General features: G+C 37.9%; 1 protein-coding gene across 10 annotated transcripts in view; it reads right to left on the bottom strand.

Annotated features, from left to right (window-relative positions):
* The window catches only part of col14a1a (collagen, type XIV, alpha 1a), a 166,406-nt gene that overhangs the window by 130,938 nt on the left and 14,073 nt on the right, over positions 1-21,395 (bottom strand). For 7 of the 10 annotated variants that reach the window (XM_056234439.1, XM_056234440.1, XM_056234438.1 and 4 more), the window contains exons 4-5: positions 18,729-18,872; positions 18,363-18,449 (exon numbers count right to left, since the gene is read on the bottom strand). The exons of 1 other annotated variant lie outside the window; for it this stretch is intronic. In XM_056234439.1, the coding sequence (XP_056090414.1) occupies positions 18,363-18,449; positions 18,729-18,872 (231 nt within the window). The remainder of the gene's footprint in view (positions 1-18,362; positions 18,450-18,728; positions 18,873-21,395) is intronic. 2 more of the 10 variants (XM_056234441.1, XM_056234447.1) reach the window with 1 other exon arrangement.

Genomic DNA, 21,395 nt, shown 5'->3' with positions numbered 1-21,395 from the left:
AAACAACACATAAATCGTGTGTATCCCCACCCGTAATGAAACGCGGGCAGGGAGGAACACACGATCTAAAGTTTTGTTTGCTCGCCATAACATCTATGCTTGTGAATGATATAGTGACAGACAACATTAAATAAGACAGACAGTATGAACACAGAGCGCTTGGTGAGGCACAGAAGCTAACGCCGGTCAGACAGGATCTGCTTTTATCCTTTCCTGTTCTTGACATCACCCGCCCGTGACGCTCACTCTCGCCATTGGACTAGTTGACACAAGTGCTTCAGACGCAATCATGCAGGGGCGTTCCCAAAGCGTCATCAACGCAGCGCGAGTTCCCTCGAAAGGAAACAAAGAGAGAGAGAGAGAGCGAGAGAGAGAAGAAGGAAAGTGGAGTGCGATAAAAGGTATAGCCAGAAGAAGAGCCCATCTGGTACTCTCAAGAGCATGTTTAAATACCATTCAGTGCCCATTAAGGTTAGTTCCTTAAGGTTAACAACTCTCACCAACAGATTTCCCCCTCTATTCCCACTTTTTCTACATCCTAAAAAAGCAGACAGAGGTCACTGAAAAAGTGAGAGGAGAGCGGCAAATCTATCTAGCCTTTGTCGAGCATTTTATTACGGCAGCATTATTCCTCTCTCCTACTTTAGCTCTTGTTCAGACTGCCGGCCATGCCAAGTATGCTATGGGTTGTGACGTCAGCAGAGCAACATAGCCAACTGCCAAACAATGCACAGGCAGAAGAATGGGTGCCTTTGTTCTAAAGAGCACACAAAGTTAATCAGTCCACTCCATCTAAATAAACCAAAAGGACAGATAGCATGCCACCGACGGGACACTTCTGGGGCTTTTGGGGGAATCTAAATAGCACACTCTAACCAGTTCCACTATTTCCCTAGAGCTGGCAGAAGAACCTGAAACAGGTCCTAAAAGACATTTAAGCATGTCATTTTGTCTCTTAATAGGACGTGAAGTGACAAGAAGAAATAAAGGGTAAATTAGAGTTTACAGAGGGCTGAGAGCACAGTGCTGCGGAACAAGTTTTAGATTGGGAGAAGGATTGGCGGGTTGTGAAGTCACTACATAAGGCTGTGCTCATGAATATGAATTAGGTTGTGTTGAATTGGTACTGAAATATATAAAGTCAGTATGGCTCAGATAGTTTTTAGGGATGCATGATACATCTGTACCCTACCGGTTATCAGCAAATATTACCGATTTTTATATGGAAATGTTTATGGTCAGTAATATTTATATTCAACCACTTTCAATTTTTGAGCACTTCTTTTAAAAACGTATAAAATCTTACCAACCGCAAACGTTTGAACAATAGTGGATATTACCTGCATCATATTGGATAATTAATTAGAATTTTTCCTTTAAATAGCAAAGAATTTTAATATCTGCCATTTAACAGTTATCGGCCAAAACATAATAATAACCAGCATCAAAAGAATTGTAGAATATTGTTATATCACCTTTTATTCTTTTTATTTTTAATCATGTAAAATTGAAATTTACCAGAAATAAGGATCAAGATATTACAAATAAAATGTATAAAATCAAAAATGATTAATGTTGCACTGATTGATTATCACTCTACGTAAATGTACATGTGTTTGTGGAAAAATAAAATCAGTAACTACAGCAAAATATATCCTGTATCAGAAATGCACTTGTCATTGGGAGTCAGGTATACATTTGAATATCATCTGACTAAGTTTGGTTGAGTGGGCTGAAAGTGGAGAAACGCAGACCCGGAGCCCCCCGATTCCGGCTCCCCTACCAGACACAAACCTACAGTGTGGAACGGAGTTATGAGAGCGAAGAAGAGCATTTGTGATGTTGACGTGTGGGAGCGGTGATGCAGCCCACGTCTAGATTCCTCCAGGCAGACCAGCTGGAAACTGTAATGATTACTATTCTCATTCTCATAGCACTCCTGTTAGATTCTCATTTTCATTCACCGCTAAAGAGGTCAGGCAACTTCAGACCAGACACGCTCAGTCTGCACACTAACCAGTCTGTTCAACATGCTTCTTTTCATTTACATATTATTCAACTGTAAACTATATGGTTCATTTAAGTACAGCAGATGATGGATCTAAGAATGCACACTCAGTGTTTGAAACAAACACAAATTGGATTCATGCATATTGACCAATCATATGCCTTATGTTGAATTCACTGTCATGTAAAAGTCATCAGATGCCTCTAAGCCTCCCTCTGAGAAAGTCCAAATAAATCTGCCCAATCTAATGGCTTCCATACCACATTCAAAGGATCCAATCTTTCAAAGTAAAGGAATTTCAATCATTAATATGGTTTGCAGTCCACGGCTTCTTTACAAGCTCATGTCTTTTTCTTTTTTTTTTCAGATGACCATTTCTTCCAGACAATAAGATGATTTATTGCGGGGCCTCCATTTATCTGGGAATGAAATTGACTATGTTGTAATTCTGTCTGATATTTATTTAATTTTTGGGATGCTTGTATTATTTTCAAGCAGCATTTTTACTAAAGCGCAGGCTTTGGGCTATGTCTGGGCTGAAGGGATTGTTTTACACCCCGTCTGGGGTTTGCGTGGGAACAGGCACAGACCGAAAAGGCCTCTAGACACTTTGAACATGTCACCGCTAATTTCCAAACTGCCCTTCAGCTACACACTATATACAGCATCTGCTAACAGGGCTCTCACACAAGGAGAAGTGATGTTATAGGCACAAATAAATATAAAACAGAAACCTACATGGTTTGGGTAATCGTGGCTACGAAGCAAGGCTGTCTTGGCTTGTCAAAGCTTGCTGAAGAAAAATAGTTACATCACACGCTGAGATCTATGGTCAAGAGAACTTTTCTGAACTTCTAGAAATTTATTTCAGAGAAAAGGTATACGCAATAAGCCTCTCTTGGGTATAACGCCCAGACAGCTAATCAATAATACAAACATACTGTATCAGTGTACCATTTTTTTAATAAATGTCATCAAATGCACCATTTACATATATTATAAAACATACAGTGACTCTACACATAACGTAAGTAACTTAGCAAGGTAGTAAATTGTCTCTGATTCAATGCATGCAAACTGTCCACAAGCCTACAATAGAATCCACAAGTGTTGGAATCTTGGAATCTATTTTTTTATTACACAGCTTTCTGAAATACTTGATCATCCTGCAGTCAAAAATATTGTAGAATGACCGCTAAGCTATATTTGACCTTTACAGTATATGTGGCAACAATCTGCAACACTGAGGCAATTCTAGGTTTCCAGTCTTGGGGGTTCTGATTATGAGCTGATGTGGAACTAAACCATTAATTAATTTTTAGTGAATCAGCAACTAATAAAGAGTATGATGATTAAATAATTTATGAATTGCTATTAATTAAACCATGTATTATTTCCTAATAACATATAGTATTAAAGTCCCCCTGTGGTGAAAATCAAGCTTTTATTGTTGTTTATATGTCTATTTTAAATACTTTAAGACAAACCATGGGCAAATTCACAAGTTAACACCATTGTTGAGTTTTTTCTCTTTAAAACTGCAGTGAACCAAAGACATGTTTAAAAAATGGGATTTGAAATCATGGGGTTTCTGTCGTCACAAACTACCTTGTAACCAATCACGACAACGTGTGATCGTCAACGAGTGGATCTCTGAGCTGGTGTGAGTGAGTGGAGGCGGGGCTAATTTGTATATTCATAGAACCGCGGATACTAAATGAGGCAAGGGTGAGTTACATTCAAGCTTTTTTAAGCCAGTTTAAATATGTCATTTTGGTGATCAAAGATGAGTTTTAAGAGATCCCATCTAATGGTCTGTGGGGCTGTTGCACATGCAGTGGATTTAATGTCAGAGAATGTGTTTGAAGGATGAGTAAGCTGGGCTGCACATAAATATCAGCACACCAGAATATGAACTACTGACCGCTGTTACACCATGTTTAAACTGGACGCGACCATTATCACGTCATGCCACAACAGCTGTCTATACTGGACATGACAGACCATTAAGTCCATTTGTCTTTTGTAACAGAAGTACTGTATCGCAAGAGCTTGGAGAACGAATGTGGCATCAGTATACTGTCTGGGTTGTGTTGTGTCGTAAATTGTGAAAAAACGCCGCATCCAGTGTAGTATCACTGATTAGAATGGGTTCTATTGTCTTTGTCCGGTCTAGACACAGTGCCCGGCCGCATGAATCCTAGAACTCAAGTTTAACTTTACATATTCCTGTGCCATGAACAACAAGGTACTGGACGCAGCAGTTCATCTGGCACAGTGGAATCCCGGTTGTAAACAGCTGTAAATTGAATATACGGCTTAGTGTGGATGTCAAAACCAAAATGGCATATTACACAACAATTAGTTAATAGTCGTGTGACTCAACAAGTAAAGTCATAACATAATGATACATTTGCAAATAATTAGCTAATGCTTAACCCCTTAAGTGTCACCATAGCCATTACATATTTAAACAAGTAATATCCTATACTAAACCTCAACTAATATGGACAAACTATATATAATTTAAAAAGCTTACAATCCGTAAACTGCGCAAAGCTTCTAGGTTGTACGTCGCACGCATCACACACATGACCAGCGTCGGCCAATAGTGAGCCTGCGTGTGACGTACAACACAGAACCGTTGCGCAGTTCCACTACATGAAATCTCGAGGCCAACAGAGAAGGAAATGAATAGTTGAATAAAGTCGTTATTTTTGTTTGTTTTTTGCACACACAAAGTATTCTCGTCGCTTGATAAACTTAAGATTGAGCCACTGTAGTCACTTGGTATATTTTAACGATGTCTTTCATAACTTTTGGGCCGGCCAGTTTCGATCCCTTAAGAAGCCTATGGAGGAGTGATCCAGCTCTCAGATTGAATCAAAACTATCTTAATTTGTGTTTCGAAGATGAACGGAAGTCTTACCGGGTTGGAAAAACATGAAGGTGAGTAATTACTGACAGAATTTTCATTTTGGGGTGAACTAACCCTTTAATATGTGCTTTATAAGTACTAATAAACAGCCAATATCGTAGTAACATCCATGATAATAAGCAACTAGTTTATAGTGAGAATTGTACCCTAAACTAAAGTGTTACCATTAATGCATATTAGTGCATGTGCTTCCAAACCTGAATGATTTTTTTTCTTTAGTGGAAAAAAAAAAATTAGTTTGGTGTTTTGTTGGTGTTTTATGTTTTGGTTTGGGGTTTTTTTGCATGTCGTTTAATGTTTTGGTTTTTATTTTGTGTAGGTTTGTGTTGTGTTTTATTTTGTTTGATGTTGTTTTTGTGTTTTTTTTGTTTGTTTTTTTTTCTGTTTGTTTTGTTCATAAAATAAAAGTTAGTTGTTGTTTGGACCCCGCTGACTTTCAAAATATATTCTTTTGTTTTCCACTGACAAAAAAAAGGTCATACAGATTTGGAATGAAATGAGGTTGAGTAAATGATGACAGAAGTTTATTTATTTTATTTATTTTTTGTGAACTATCCTTTAAATGCAAGAGGTTGCGAGTTTGAATCTTGTTCGAAAAACAACTTTTTGAAAAAAAATATACATATATATTTAAAGTTTTTCAATAAGTGTTTATCAGTACTTTTATCAGTGTTTTTGGTTGCAGTTTATTTGATTTCACTAGAATGAAGAGCGTTCAGAATCTTCGGATGAAAGATGTGTGCGAGGCAGTGCTCCAAATATTGCCACTCTATGTTACTGGGTCAGCCAATGACTAGTGAGGAACGGATAAAACTTAATTCAAGGATCTTTGATGTTTCTTGACTACTGGAAAGGGGAGGATTTAGAGTGAAATAACCTCTGATAACTTACTGCAGCAACGTGAAGAGAGTTAGATTTATAAGAGCACTGACAGCTGAATTAATCACCGATTCGTAGAGCGGATGAAATGCAGGACGCAGAGCCCCCATGTTGTACACTTTTCTAGTGTCTAATATTTGCCCTATGTATCCACCTTATTTTTTAACACGGAAGTAAGCTATTTTCTGTGAATGTGCAAGACTTCTGGTTCATTGGCCGCTATAGGGAAATAACAAGAAGAATAACAAAGAGCAGTAAATGGAAAAACTGTTTGAGCTACAAACCAGCATGTTTATAAATAAGCCACTACATTAATATAATAGGGTAAGAAATACCAGTTTGCAATATCAAGCAGCATGTACAGCTAAAAATAACTGGAAGCCAGACACATTCAATTTACAAATGGCCAAGCCTACTCTTACGTGAAAAATAAGGTGGATATCACTCTGTGGTCTCTTTCTTCTCTCATAATTAAAGAATTTCAAATCAATGTTGCTTGTGTATTTATTTATTTATTTATTTATTTATTCGGTAAGTAGCACTTAAATCTGCATTCCGTAACTTTTTTGGGTTCAAAATTATCCTAAATACATTTTTGAGCAAGTACATAACCAGCCAGTGTTCACAACTATCTGCTTGCCTTAGCTCGATTCAAAACGGTAAGCTTGTAATAATGTTTTTAATTCCAGTGCTACTGGTGGATTTCCGCTGGAAATTCTAGCATGTCTTTGCGTCATTACGTCACATCTGTACACATAAAGAAGGAGTCTCGGCTAGTAGGCTATATTGCGTGTGAGGATGCTGGAGGTGGAGCTTTATAGCCTTCTCTCACAGCACTTGACATAATTAAACTTATTAATTTGATGACGGATCCAGAAAGGTTCAAACGACAATCACCAGTGACAACTGGAGATTCACCCGTTGTAAAATGCAAAAGACTTCGGACTTCGAAGTGGCTTCAGAAAAAAAGAGACTGTAATGCGGTCTCCATGCGAAAACAAGGATAAATATCGGAAGGGCTTTTAAAAGGTGGCGTGAACTCTCTGTTTTGAAGCGATTCAAAACGGACGCAGAGATGGCTTTTTCAGAGAAGACATAAGCGATCATTAGATTTAATAAGCGCGATTAACTGCAATGCTTTTTTTCCCTTAGTTGGTCAGAACAAAAGTGGATGTTCAGAAGACATTTTCTGGTGAAAAATTTTATGTTGGTCATATACTTCCAAAAAGTAGAATCTGTGATTCCAAATGACAGTATCCACACCGCGCGGTGACTGACAGCCGCGCACTCTCCTCAAAACATTGGATTCATCCGCGCTGTGCCGTGCCGAGGCACAACCCACGTAAAGTTGATAATTATGTGAATAACTGTAATTGCAGATTTCGAACAGAAATGGCGACAAAGAGGAAAAACTACGGACTGCAGTTTTAAATAAGGTGGACAGGATATACAAGTTTCATCCACTTCATGTACCCGTTGGTGGTCATTTTGTGATAATGACCATCTGATTGTACATCATCCATTACTTGTATCCCATTACATCATCATGTTGCAGTCATCCGAGAGATCAATTTGACTAGCACTTCCCCAGATGTCATTATATAGGCGATCCTCATAGGGGTTAATTAGTACTCATTTTCATTAAGCTATAGGCCAGACAGGGTGCAGTCTAAAAGTGGCAACAGCTTTGAGAGATGTTGCACTTTAGCATTTACCGTATTAGTCAGAGACTTTGAAATGTGAGCACGGGGAATTAGTGCCCGAGAGGGAAATAATGTGGATGAGAAAGAAAGAGTGAGAAAAGCCCACCTCACCCTCCTAGTGTCCTTTGCTGTAATGAGTGAACTACTTTTTATGTTCAGATCCCCCCCCTACATCAGCTTCAGTTCAGTCCGATCGCTGACCTTCTTCTCATGTGCGGGTGAAGGGCAGGACAGAGAATCGCTATCCCACAAGAGCCACTATTATCCAACTCTGTGTTTCATCAACCGCCAGTCAAACCAGCCCACACACCACACCAAATCTCGGTCTCCATGCATGTGCATCATAAAAAACAGTCCTTGGAAAAAATGACCGGAGGCATTACTAAATCCTGAAGGAGGGCAGAACCTAAATAAATGATAACACTGGAGATTAACGTGGCGATAAATTTTAGAAGCCGATCGTGCTTCCTCTCAAAGGTTTGACAGATGTTATGAAAATATCAGTTTGCCCTCGAGTTGTGCCTTCCCCTCAGGCCTCGAGCGCTGGCACTTTATATGGGCGAGGTGTCTGAGGAGAACTCCTTATTGAGTCATCCATTAGCCGCCCAACACGGCATTAAACAGACAGTTGTTGGGTCGCCCCCATTTTAGGCACTATATCTATTAAAATATAATGAGAATTTGTGCTTTTAGAAAATATATACATATCAGCTTCAATCTGCCCACAAAAAGTATCCCGCAAAAAGAAATCAGTTTCTTAATTAGAATTGAATTTTTTTGTCTTGTTTTTCAATAGAATATCTAAATCCGTTAAACATCCTTTAAAAAGTATTACATGTACACACAAAGCAAAATTGCATAAGATATTAGGACTTCTCAGAGAATCAGTGTTATTTTGTGTGTTAACTATTATAGTATTTATTCATTTTTTGAATTCAGTTCTATTTGTATATTTGTATATAGTTTTCATTTTAATTTTACTTTAAGTTTTAGTAATTTTGTTGTGCTTTTATTGTTGTTTTTGTTGTTTAATATTTCTGTTTAGCTTTAATTGACTTTTATTTGAATTATTTTACTTTAACTTACAATTGTTTATTTCAGTTAATTGCCAATGTAACATTTCTGATTTTCCTTTAAGCTTTTGGTCAAATATTTAAATTTTATTTTAAATATAAATTACATACTATATAATACATTTTAAAGGTTACATATTTTTACTGGAAGACAAAAATGCTGATTAAGAAAGTGATTTGTGCAGTGTTTCAAGACAATGTCTTTTCATTATAATGTTGTATTGTTCCCTAAAAAAGATTTCATCCAAGATTTAAAATCTTAATGACCCTGAATCGCTGCCAAACTCTCCTCCTAGACATATGAATTCATGGAGAGGGACCGACACATCATACTCCCAGATGCTTAATGGTGCTTGTGCAGAGGACAAGCTCCACACATATATTCACAGTTATGCCCCGCTGGATTATTACTGATTCCCCCGGTGGGAGGCACTGGGGCAGAGGTTTTATTACCACACCAGAGAAGAGCGTTGTAAATACCCATCACACACCTGAGCAGAGACTTGTATTAGCGCGCAGCAGATGTCCTGTAGGTCACATGCAAGGTGAGAGTTGACTTGAGCAAAATGAAAGAAAATACAGTAAGAGAAAAGAGGAAACAAAATAGGACAGAGATGGTCAGGGGACACAGAGAGAAAGACAGTCTTGTTTTTCAGTATTTATTTACACAGCATTCACTCACCTAAAGGATTATTAGGAACACCATACTAATACTGTGTTTGACCCCCTTTCGCCTTCAGAACTGCCTTAATTATACGTGGCATTGATTCAACAAGGTCCTGAAAGCATTCTTTAGAAATGTTGGCCCATATTGATAGGATAGCATCTTGCAGTTGATGGAGATTTGTGGGATGCACATCCAGGGCACGAAGCTCCCGTTCCACCACATCCCAAAGATGCTCTATTGGGTTGAGATCTGGTGACTGTGGGGGCCATTTTAGTACAGTGAACTCATTGGCATGTTCAAGAAACTAATTTGAAATGATTCGAGCTTTGTGACATGGTGCATTTTCCTGCTGGAAGTAGCCATCAGAGGATGGGTACATGGTGGCCATAAAGGGATGGACATGGTCAGAAACAATGCTCAGGTAGGCCGTGGCATTTAAACGATCCCCAATTGGCACTAAGGGGCCTAAAGTGTGCCAAGAAAACATCCCCCACACCATTACACCACCACCACCAGCCTGCACAGTGGTAACAAGGCATGATGGATCCATGTTCTCATTCTGTTTACGCCAAATTCTGACTCTACCATCTGAATGTCTCAACAGAAATCGAGACTCATCAGACCAGGCAACATTTTTCCAGTCTTCAACTGTCCAATTTTGGTGAGCTCTTGTAAATTGTAGCCTCTTTTTCCTATTTGTAGTGGAGATGAGTGGTACCCGGTGGGGTCTTCTGTTGTTGTAGCCCATCCGCCTCAAGGTTGTGCGTGTTGTGGCTTTACAAATGCTTTGCAGCATACCTCGGTTGTAACGAGTGGTTATTTCAGTCAAAGTTGCTCTTCTATCAGCTTGAATCAGTCGGCCCATTCTCCTCTGACCTCTAGCATCAACAAGGCATTTTCGTCCACAGGACTGCCGCATACTGGATGTTTTTCCCTTTTCACACCATTCTTTGTAAACCCTAGAAATGGTTGTGCGTGAAAATCCCAGTAACTGAGCAGATTGTGAAATACTCAGACCGGCCCGTCTGGCACCAGCAACCATGCCACGCTCAAAATTGCTTAAATCACCTTTCTTTCCCATTCTGACATTCAGTTTGAAGTTCAGGAGATTGTCTTGACCAGGACCACACCCCTAAAAGCATTGAAGCAACTGCCATGTGATTGGTTGATTAGATAATTGCATTCATGAGAAATTGAACAGGTGTTCCTAATAATCCTTTAGGTGAGTGTATATACTGTCACATGATTCAGAAATCCTTCTAATGTGCTGACTTGCTGATTTGGAAACATTACTTGGTATTAATGTTGAAAACAGTTGTGTTGCTTAATATTTATGTGTAAACCAAGACATTTTTTTCCAGGAATCTTTGATCAATAGAAAGTTTTTAAAAAAACATTTATTTGACATATAAATATTTTTTAACCTTAAAAATGACTTTACTAACACCTGTGATCAATTTAATGCATTGTTGCTGAATAGACATTGTGAAAAAGAGAATTGTACTAACCCAAAATTTATTTTTGTTACTTAATCTTTTGAACGACGTTAGAAAGATATATATATATAATCTTATTTTAATGTTTAAGATTTTTTTCAGTTTAAGCTGAAATAAATAAAATAAGTTAATAGGGTAGGAAAAGTAAACTTAATTCAATAAATATGATCTAAAAACATATCTTAATATCTTATGAAATGTACTTAAGTAAATTGATCTTGTTTAAATATGTTTATGTACTTTCACTGGAAAATAAGACAAAAATACTGATTAAAATGTGTATATTTTTGCAGCGCATTATCACAGGCTTTTTGCCAGTTTCTTATGTGACAGATTTGGTAAGTAGTAGTAAGAAAAAAAGATCTGTCCTACTACGTAATATATTCTCACATCAGCAACCTCATCATCAGAATGACACAATCATGCACCGTTCACGATGTTACAGCCGTCTGATCTGGTCTACATATTCTCACTGTGTGTTTGAAGCAGAGAAACATGGACAATGTGAAATGTCCACTATAAACGGCAACTCTTGTTCATTGAGCTGAGACCCCGGCAAAAGCACATTCGCACACACACACACCACACACACACACACACACACACACACACACACACACACACACACACACACACACACACACACACACACACACACACACACACCGATTAAATATATGGCTCTCCAGGCATTATACCAACTCTTGATGATTACATCAGAGCCTCACTGGCCCTGAGCTGCCCTTTCTCTTAATTACAGGAAGGGATATTGAATCAGGCATGAACCAGGGTATCCCACTGCAATAGTCTCATGTATGGGGGTTATAATTTACCTCTACTTCCTGCTGGAACACCTATAGTAACTAAAAAAGATATGTTCAGGCCTAAATATAAGATTTATGTATGAATTGCACATAAAATATCCATCCATTTGGATTACAGTTTTAATTGAAACAAATGAATAAATAACTAATAATGTGTTGCATATGTGTCAGGTATACATCAATGAAACTGGTAAAATACATAAACCTGGTTATTGTATATTATATTATACACATAATATTTATTAGTATTACAGATTTTTTTTCCAGTTTCAACCCGTTTTATTTATGAATGACTGACAAATGTCCATCACATTAAGTTTATGTTAAAAATGTAACAATTCAAAAGGATGGCGATTTTAATACGCAATTCAAATGCATAAAGTTTTTTTTGAGTGTGCGGTAACAGAGTAATAAAGTTTTTTTTTTGAGTGTGCGGTAACAGAGTAATAAACAAACAAAGAGTCATAGAAAGCAAAATTCGCAGTGGGACTGGACATTGATCTGTCTTTAATGTTCAGAGCTCAAAGAAAAGTATTTCTATCGCAGACAAGGGACCAGATTAGTGAGGAAACAAATCTCTTTACAGCTTTAGTTTAATTCAAACCCCTGGTCCCCTAGACGGCCATGACCGAAACACCACTATTGAAATGAATTCAACAGCGGTTTATCCCTTACACACGCTGATTTTGCCTAATGGCTATAACAGGTCTTTTGTGGACTTACTGATCCAGTACTGTAGTTGTAATGAAAAATTCAATCAGGCCTTAATAAACAGCTGGCCCGTCTGAGTTTGTTGGCTTAGTATGGGCAAAAGGCCAGGTGGGCAGCTGTGTGACGCTAAGCAGTTGTAATGGCCTTTGGTTTCACATCTGGCACGGCAAAGATCGGCGCTCTCTCTTGCAATATGGCCGATGTGATTACACCAGTGCTACTACAAATTAATCACAAAACAGATTCCACATACGCTCACTTAATCAGCACAAGAATAAGAGGGAACGGCTGCAGAACATGCAAAACCATACACCATGGCCAGCGTAGTCTGATTTCCAAACGAATGACTCTTTTGAATCTATTATTTCAGTGAATCAAAACCATACAGATTCTTAAAGATACATGATTCAGTCTAGTCCGATTACCCATCTAATGACTCTTTTGAGTTAATTAAACAAAAACATGCCATACAATCAGTGCAATCTGATTCCCAAACTAATGACTATTTTGAATCTGTTCTTTTAGTAAATCAAAACCATATAGATTCTTAAAAAAATTACCATTTTTGAGTCGGTTATTTTTAGTCAATATAAAAAACAGAGCATGACCAGTGTTGTCACGGGTGTGGTGCGGGCAGAAGAAGAAGAACAAGGCTAAATATAATTCACACAGGTACTGACAGGCAGGCAGGACGAACACACACTCAAAATAAGACTAACTACAGACAAAGGACTGACTGAACTGAAGGAACTAATACAAACACCGATGAACTGAAACAGGTGACACAGATGATGATAATTAACAAGACACAGGTGATTAAGATGAACTAATGAATGGTTAACATGGTAACTGAAGAATGGCGGGAAAACAAGACATGTGACTGAGAATGAAAACAAACTGAAGATCTAAACAGACACAAACGTGACAAGTGTAGTCTAAATCAATGTTTCTCATTTATTCACTTATTTATCACACACACACACACACACACACACACACAAGTACCATCCCAGCACTAACGGCATCTAACAGATGAATTAACAGCTTTCACGTACGTCTTTTAAAATAAAGGTCTCACAACAGAAAAAAAAGTTATTTTTTCCGCGACCCACCGGTTGAGAAACATGGCCCTAAATGATACCTGAACGAATTGGCTGTCAGTGGTATATTATAAAAATAAATTAATGAATAAAAGATAATATTTTCTTTGTTTAGTATTGATATTTAATATTTTTCCCTGATAAATATGTAAAACATAAATATTATCAAAAATGTTGGCTTTTTTTTTTGTTCAAAATATTAAAAATAATTTAAAACAATCATTAAATGAGAGGTATCAATTAAGAAACAATTAGAGGTATCAGAAACAGGTATTAAATGGAACCAGTGAAAGTTCTAAATAACATGACTTATTACAAACAAGTAATTACAGATCATTGAAGGGACATCAGGCCCTTATTGATTGATTTATGAAAAATGTAAATTCTGAAGGGTTTTTTTTTTTTTTTTTTTTGCTTTTATGTACTACGAGTACTGTTGACCACGCCTGTAAGCTTTCTTAATCAATATTCTTTGATTGCCTGATTAACAACCAATCATTGCCTTTGTTTAAGATAGGGCAGGCTCTTCATAGCAACAACAACAGATATCGATCCAGAAACATCCTACTGGTGGAAATTAAGTTTGTTTAAAAGCCTCCTTGAGGAATGCATAAATCCGTGATTAACATTTAAATAATTTGGTATGGCATTTAGTTATTTGTCATTTGAATGTGCTGTAGTCATATAAAAGTATTCATGAAAGCACTACCAGACAGATGTGAATTGCACAACACTGAGCAGAGCATTTTAAGACGTAGTTCAGCTGACACACCAAAAAGTGTGTCTATCTGCGATTTGACGCAGCTGCGGTTGCCACGCGCTCTGCCTATCGGCTCCCTCCACCAGTGGGCCGCTGGGCCAGATAAGACGTCACACTCCGAAAGTCTCCTTCAGAGAAAGTCTTGGAGCTCCTTCCTCCTTGTGAGGAAGATCCATAGAGTCGCCCTTATCACTGCTAACCTCAGCAGCCTGTCACCTGAGACCGGAGCCAAAATAGACATTAGCATTCCCAGTGCGTCGCACACCCTAATGCAGGGTAGCGGAGCGCTTTAAAGGACAGCCATCTCTGCACCTTATACAGCACATCCAAGAATAATGTTCTACACCAACGATCCTTTATTAAAATCACCTCCCTCTGCGAAAAATCTCACATTAAAAATACCATCAGGTGAGGCCGATTTTCATTAGAAAAAAGGTCATCTGAGGTGAGGTGAAGCAAAGCACAGTCACCTTGGGTACTCTCAAGGGGTGATATCATCTCTCTCTAGATTACAGTGGCTACAGGTACTGAATTCCTAAATAACAGCCCTCTCATCTTAGTCCAGTGCCCTGCCCTTTGACAAAAAAAAGGTCAGAAAAGACCATTATCAGGCTTCTCCTCCCACACTATTATCGGGGAGGTGGGAGAATGGAGCTTTGTCTGAAACAGACGTGACCACTGACCCCCGCCACCTTTTCCAGCAAGCCCAGACAAAGACTATTACGCCCAGACAGCGGAAGTGTCATTCTGAACACCTTTCTCATTAAATAAACATAACTGCTGCATGTTTCTAGTGTTTTCCAATGAATCTTTAAAGTGCCCCATTATGGTTTTTCAAATATTCCCTTTCATGCAGTGTGTAATATAGCTGGTTGTGAATGTAAACGGTCTGCAAAGTTGTAAAGTCGAAAGTGTACGATAAAGTTAATGGCTGAATCCGAAATCATCCCCTATACCCTCAAATAGGGGTCTCAAATAGGGGACAGCCATTTGTAGTGGTGTCCGAAACCATAGTGGACGTTATCGCGTGCACTCATTCAATCCCACAATGCACCGCAATAACGAGTGTACAGCCAATGTAGCTCAACGCCTGTCCGAATTCGCTCACTCGTTTTCATTCACTTCTTCAAGTGAACTGTATTAGTGGACTAACGTAGGGAATAGTGATTGAGGGTTTAGGGGGCGTCTTCAGATACAGCCATTGTCTCCCAAAAAAAAGAACAGACTCTGAACCACCTAAACGAGTCGTCTGCAATTCGAATCCCATTGCGTTATGGTTCTACGTCACTAGAAAAGACATTTTGCATAATGCCCGTCTATGTTGTACGTAGTCATTGTTTTGGTCGTCAATGAATGACTCATAACGCGCATAAGATGCTCACTTGTTGCCACCTACTTGCAATGAAACCTGCAGATGGAATCATTGAACAACTCAAATAAACAAATCTTTTTAATGAACAGATTCTAAAGATTTGAGTCACTGGGATAAATCAAAATCTCTGCTACTTCTACGACTGTTTTTCCAATATTTGATGTCATGATGGATCAATATAAACACATTTGAGATTGGTAAGATTTTTTAAAAGTTTTTATTTATTTTTATTTATTTAATGAAAAATACAGTAAAAACAGTAATATTGTAAAATATTATTACAATTTAAAGTAACTTTTATATTTTAATTTATATTTTATTTATTCCTGTGACGGCAAAGCTGAATTTTCAGAATCATAACTCCTGTCAGAGCCACATGATCCTTCACAGATCATTTTAATATGCCGATTTGCTGCTCAAAACAACATTTCTTATTATTATCAGTGTTGAAAACAGTTTTGCTGCCTAATATTTTTGTGGAAACCATGATATATTCTTTGATGAAAGGAAAGTTTCAAAGAACAGCATTTATTTCAAGTAGAAATCTTTTGTAACGTTGTTATTGTCTTTACTGTCACTATTAATGTGTCCAAGCTGGAAAAATCTTTTAGAAAAATCTTACAGACCCCATTTCTTTTGGACGGTACAGTATATGTAAAAATGGGTAATGCTTATTAACTAGTAGTCATCTGTAACTGATTAGTTTAAAAGCTGGTAAGTGTACGCTAGCCATATATACATGAGTATTACTGCTTGCCATGTGAGTGTTTGTTTGTTCACTTGACTGCAGAGTTTACACTGCTGGCTGCAATTTATTTCTTTTCCCCATTTATATCCGCAGATGTTGAGCATGAATCACAATTACATACATCTCGTAAAGATGTGCTTGGTGAGAAATTAAAAGGCAACAGCTTTGTGTTTATGACACCTTTCAATTTGCTTCTGGAAACGCTCATTTGAGAATAAAAGGATTGGGAGAGAAGAGAGATTTAAAATTTGACCTTTTTGTTGAGCTCAAAGGGCCGTTTCACAGCCCACCCGGATGCTCAGATAACCATTTACTTTCATTCTGTCTGCTTGGACAGATTCCCAGGAATGGCACATCAAAGGGGAGTCTGATTTTGTGATAGCCCACCATCCCAACCCACCAGCGCGCACACATACGCGGATAGCAGGAAATCATCTATCTGTCTGGATATGCCTTGTGCCAGCAATAACCCCCTTGTGTTTACTTCCCATCATAAAGTTCTTGGTTTGAAATATTCTCATTGTTATTCTGGCGCTAATGAGATCTTAAGCAGAGAATCAAATTAGTGCTCAGTCATAATCAAAGCGCAGTCGGTCTTGACAAAACTGAACAGAATCAGAGCTCTACCACCCACTTGGAGTCCATGTGCCAAATTCTGCCCACTCTGACGGTAGTCTGAAGAGGAAAACGGGACAGCTAAGGACTGTGTGAGCCATACCAATTTCAAACTTCTGCCATTTGGCAGGTGCACTGAGGGGCTCGAAATGAAAGACTCCGAACACCAGATGCGAGACCATGTAGCACAAAAGCTGCCGTCCTACAGAGGGACCCAAGTTAATTGCTTCACTTAAGAGTACATTTCAGCCTCCAAGCAGCCTGGGCTGTTTTTACACCCACTAAACATCAATGTTCACAGCTAAACAAAGCTGAACTCTCTTTTGAGTCCAGCAAAAAGCTAGCTTAGAAAGGCTGGAGACACGTCTCGTGCACAGTCAACCATGAGCTCAGTAACCTTTCCCTAGCATTCATCCTTCTCGGTTTCATTGGTACATTTCATTTTGGTCAAAGATCCAACATGGATACTTTTGTGTACATAATACCCTCAGAATTGTAACAAATTGCTGTGATATTTGACTGAGTTGTGGCTAAGGTCTGGCCCTGAGAGACTCCAGTGGAAACATTCAGACAGGAACATCATCTTTGACTTTGACTTCCTGTACATGCTCATTTTGTCAAGTATGCCAGGGATATTAAAACCGGCAAAGATGGGACCTACAGAGAGGTGCCCTCTGCAACTTCAGCCAGTTTGGTTTCTTATCCTTCATTGACAGAGTCGTGGCTGAAATATATTGACAGGATGGCAGCTCTCACTGGAAAAGCAGCAAAAATAAGTCTCAGAAGATCGTATGGAGAAATTCATATGCGGTAGCTTATAATCTTAAAAAGTGAACGATACAAGAAAGAAGCGACATAAAAACGGAAGACAAAAGTGAGACCCACAAGAGAAGAACAACCCATAGGAAAGAAAAATCACAAGAGAGATCCTTTTAACATATTTTTAACATACATTTTCATGTATTGCATCTTGCAGAATAAGAGCCTCACATGCTTTCAACAATGTCACAAACTGTGTTCAAATTTCCCAAGATACCAAAGTTTGCCATCAAAAGTCAGAGATTTCAATATCAACAAATCCTCACAAGACTAGAGAGAAATTAACCTGAGCTATCTATTTAAATCTTTTAACAACACGCTCTCAATTCGGAGCAATTCAATTTCAATTTTACGCATTGGCAAATCGGTGGCGAATTCAGATAGGCTACTGTATGCAAGACCTCATTCATACGCTTTCGTACGACCTGCTTACACCCAAATCTTCATGCGAAATCGCCAGTTCATAAAATAGTTACGTTTTCTCATGAGAACAGATAGTCTATTACTGTATGAAAAAAGGACTTTTAACATCTGAAACAAACTTGAAACTTGAAAAATCACTGAGAACTCCATTAAGGATCCTGAGCTATGAAAAAGCAACATCTGAGCAGTAAAATGTACATCTGGAGAGGTTAAACATTGGCTCTACCTCCTGAGATCTCATTGCCCTCTTCCACAGGTCCAGCTTCTTTCAGTCTTTGAGGTTGAGTGGTGTCTCCATCACTGCTCTGGTCTTCTGTTGAAGACACATGAGGGATTAAAGTCCAAAATATTGTGCAATACATATAGATATATAAATATTGTATATGTATAACACAATTTAAACTAATTGTAAACATGTAGCCCTATATATTTTGTATAGAGAGTGTCACTATGTACACCTGAAGCAGTTATTGTCAAGGCACTTTTTCAATTCTGTCTTAAAACACACAGGAGGCTACAATGATCAAACACATTATTTTCACTCGCAATCCGTTTCAGTGGGATTGCTTCAAAGAAACAAGGCATTTCATACCAGTGTATTTTCCCTGAAGTGCTCGGCTGTGCAGGTTTCCACTCACAGCTATAACCTTGACTGCATACTCCTTCCTGGGATTAAAATCCTTTATTATTACTTTATTCTCTCCCCTTGCAATTTGCAACTCGCTCGTTTCCCCACCTGTCATCAGAAACAAATCACAGAAATCAGAAAGAGGATGGTTAGTATGCATGCCTGTTTCTATTCAGAAACCTATCAAAACCAGTTCTTTATTGTCTGACTGTCAATGCCAAGCAGTTTGTTTAGATGCAATGTCAGAGGGGAATAATGCTCGTAATGATAATTAATGCTATTAATAATAATTAATACTCGGGAGGGAACAAAATAAAATAATAAATTAACGAATCACTTTGCCAAAAAAAGTATAAATATAAAAACTGTATAAAAATATAACAAGAAGATAATATATAACTCAATTTGGTGACACTTTATTTTAAGGTGTCCTTGTCACAGTGTAATTATGAAGTACTGTCTGAGTAATATGAATTAACAACATGTAATTACTATAGGATTAGGGTTTGTTTTAGGGTTAGTTGCTTGTAATTATGCATAATTGACTGATATTACCATAGTAAGTGCAGGCAACATGAGTAACAAAGACACTAAAATAAAGTGTTGCCCTCATTTTGAATGCAACGTTTGAAATGTAATTAAAAAATAAATTAATTTAAAGGTGCTATATGTATTTTTTAGCGGCCTCTATCGGTGATGTTTCAGATTGCAACCAATTTTTACAAGAGCGCTCGTGCTCTTGCGCGTGCTCGAACACAAGAGCGAGCACTCATGGTACCGGCCACACTGAGACTTTCAACACACCGGAGAAAGCATCACACAACATGCTGGAAACTCATGTAAACTCTCACTGCAACGTTACAATAATAGGCTACTTTTATCAGCTTGACGTTGAACTAATGCTCCATGCTCGTACCATGATAACGTTACATTGACTGCATTTAGCCGGCATGTGGTGTTAGCATAAGGCATTTCACTAACTATTCGTGTATCTTTCACAATCAGGCAGCGCAATGTCAACATAGATGAATGTATAATATGATAACGAAAACGGTTAGTGAACTAGACTGAACAATTTCAGTGTAACAGTAAAATCGTAGGAAGTAACATTACTGTACTGAACGTGTCTGGAAATGTGTATTATAAACAATATGATAGTAGTGGGATGAGTGACGTTAGACAGTAGATCTAGTACATAAAATAAAAGTTACATCCTAAAGCACCTACTTTTTGTTATCCTGGAACAGTCTTTTGTATTCATTTGAATTTCATGTCTCTGTTGTAGTTTACCTTGCTATTTCATTACAGTTTACCATTATTTATTTCAGCATATCTGAAAACTTGTAATTTATCACAATAAAAATAGCGGAGGTGTCTCCATAATTCAAACGGTCTGATCCGTGTTTTCGTCCTCGATCCGATTCACGTTTGGCCTGACGAGCTTCAGCAGATACATTTTTGTTTTGTTTTTTATATGTCGTTAGCTGCAGTGCCGTCGCATAGACTGTATATAAAAAGGAGAGAGGCTCGGGAGCGCGCATGCACGTCACATCCGATGGATTTCGCAGAAAATCCGACCCGGAGACTTTACATAGAAATAGGAATACTGGCCTTCAGAGGTAATAGCAAAACCCGACAAGTGGATCATTGTAATGTGTGATTACAACCCTTTCACACACAGGCAATAAAAAAAGGATTCATTTTAAAAGAAAAGTTACATATAGCACCTTTAAATAAAATTTAGTTGGAAGTGCATTTGCTCCCACATGTTAAATGACCAATTACATTTTTTCAACTTGACAAATGGATAAAGAAAAATACTCTGCAAAAGCAATTGTTAAATGCCTTATGAAAACGCAATTTAAATGCTGAATTTGTCAAATCATTATGTATTATTATAAATACATTTTTGTGAATTAAATACATATTTCTTTGACAATTGGAAAATCTATTTATTTATGTTTTATTTTTGTTATTTAATGTAATGTATTAATGTCGGTTCTGAGTATTTGCTTGGTGAAAAGTCTGGTCTGTTTGGCAAACCGGTCCATGGATAGATGGTCCATTAACAATTTCAAAAACACTCACAGTTGTTGATGAATTGAGTATCCCATGATATCAACCCCGGACATCTAAACAAACTGATACAAGTTTTCAGATGCGAAAGCACATAATGTCCAAAATAGCCTGATAAACAACCCGTCCAAAACAGCTTTGCTCTACTCTTCCACAAATCGAGCCAGAGGAGGAATAGTACTGGCCTGAAAAGTTTTGATGCCAAGTTATCACCCAAATACAATATGTGGGTGGTAGCTTTATGGTCACTGCACAGCAAACAACTTCATGAAGTTTGTTTGCAGTATTGACAGTGACAAATGGTCTGTTCTAAAAAGGTCTTGGCCACAAACTCATCTTTCTCGCTTCATGACATCCCTGCCTGGTGACAAATCTGGGATTATGACTTCAAAGAAATGTTTGCTTTGGGTAATTTTGTGAACTAGGAGAGAGAGAAAAAAACTACTTTCACTAACTTAAAGGGATACTCCACCCAAAAAATGAAAATTCTCTCATCATTTGCTCTCCCTCATCCTGTCTCAGATGTACGAAATTCTTGCCTGAAATTTTTTGAAA

This window comes from Rhinichthys klamathensis, unplaced genomic scaffold (genome assembly GCF_029890125.1).
Source record: "Rhinichthys klamathensis goyatoka isolate OS25496 unplaced genomic scaffold, OSU_Roscu_1.1 h1tg000395l_1, whole genome shotgun sequence".
NCBI classification, from domain to species: domain Eukaryota; kingdom Metazoa; phylum Chordata; class Actinopteri; order Cypriniformes; family Leuciscidae; genus Rhinichthys; species Rhinichthys klamathensis.
The sequence above is the reverse complement of the archived record's forward strand: the minus strand, read 5'-3'. Positions and strand labels throughout refer to the sequence as shown.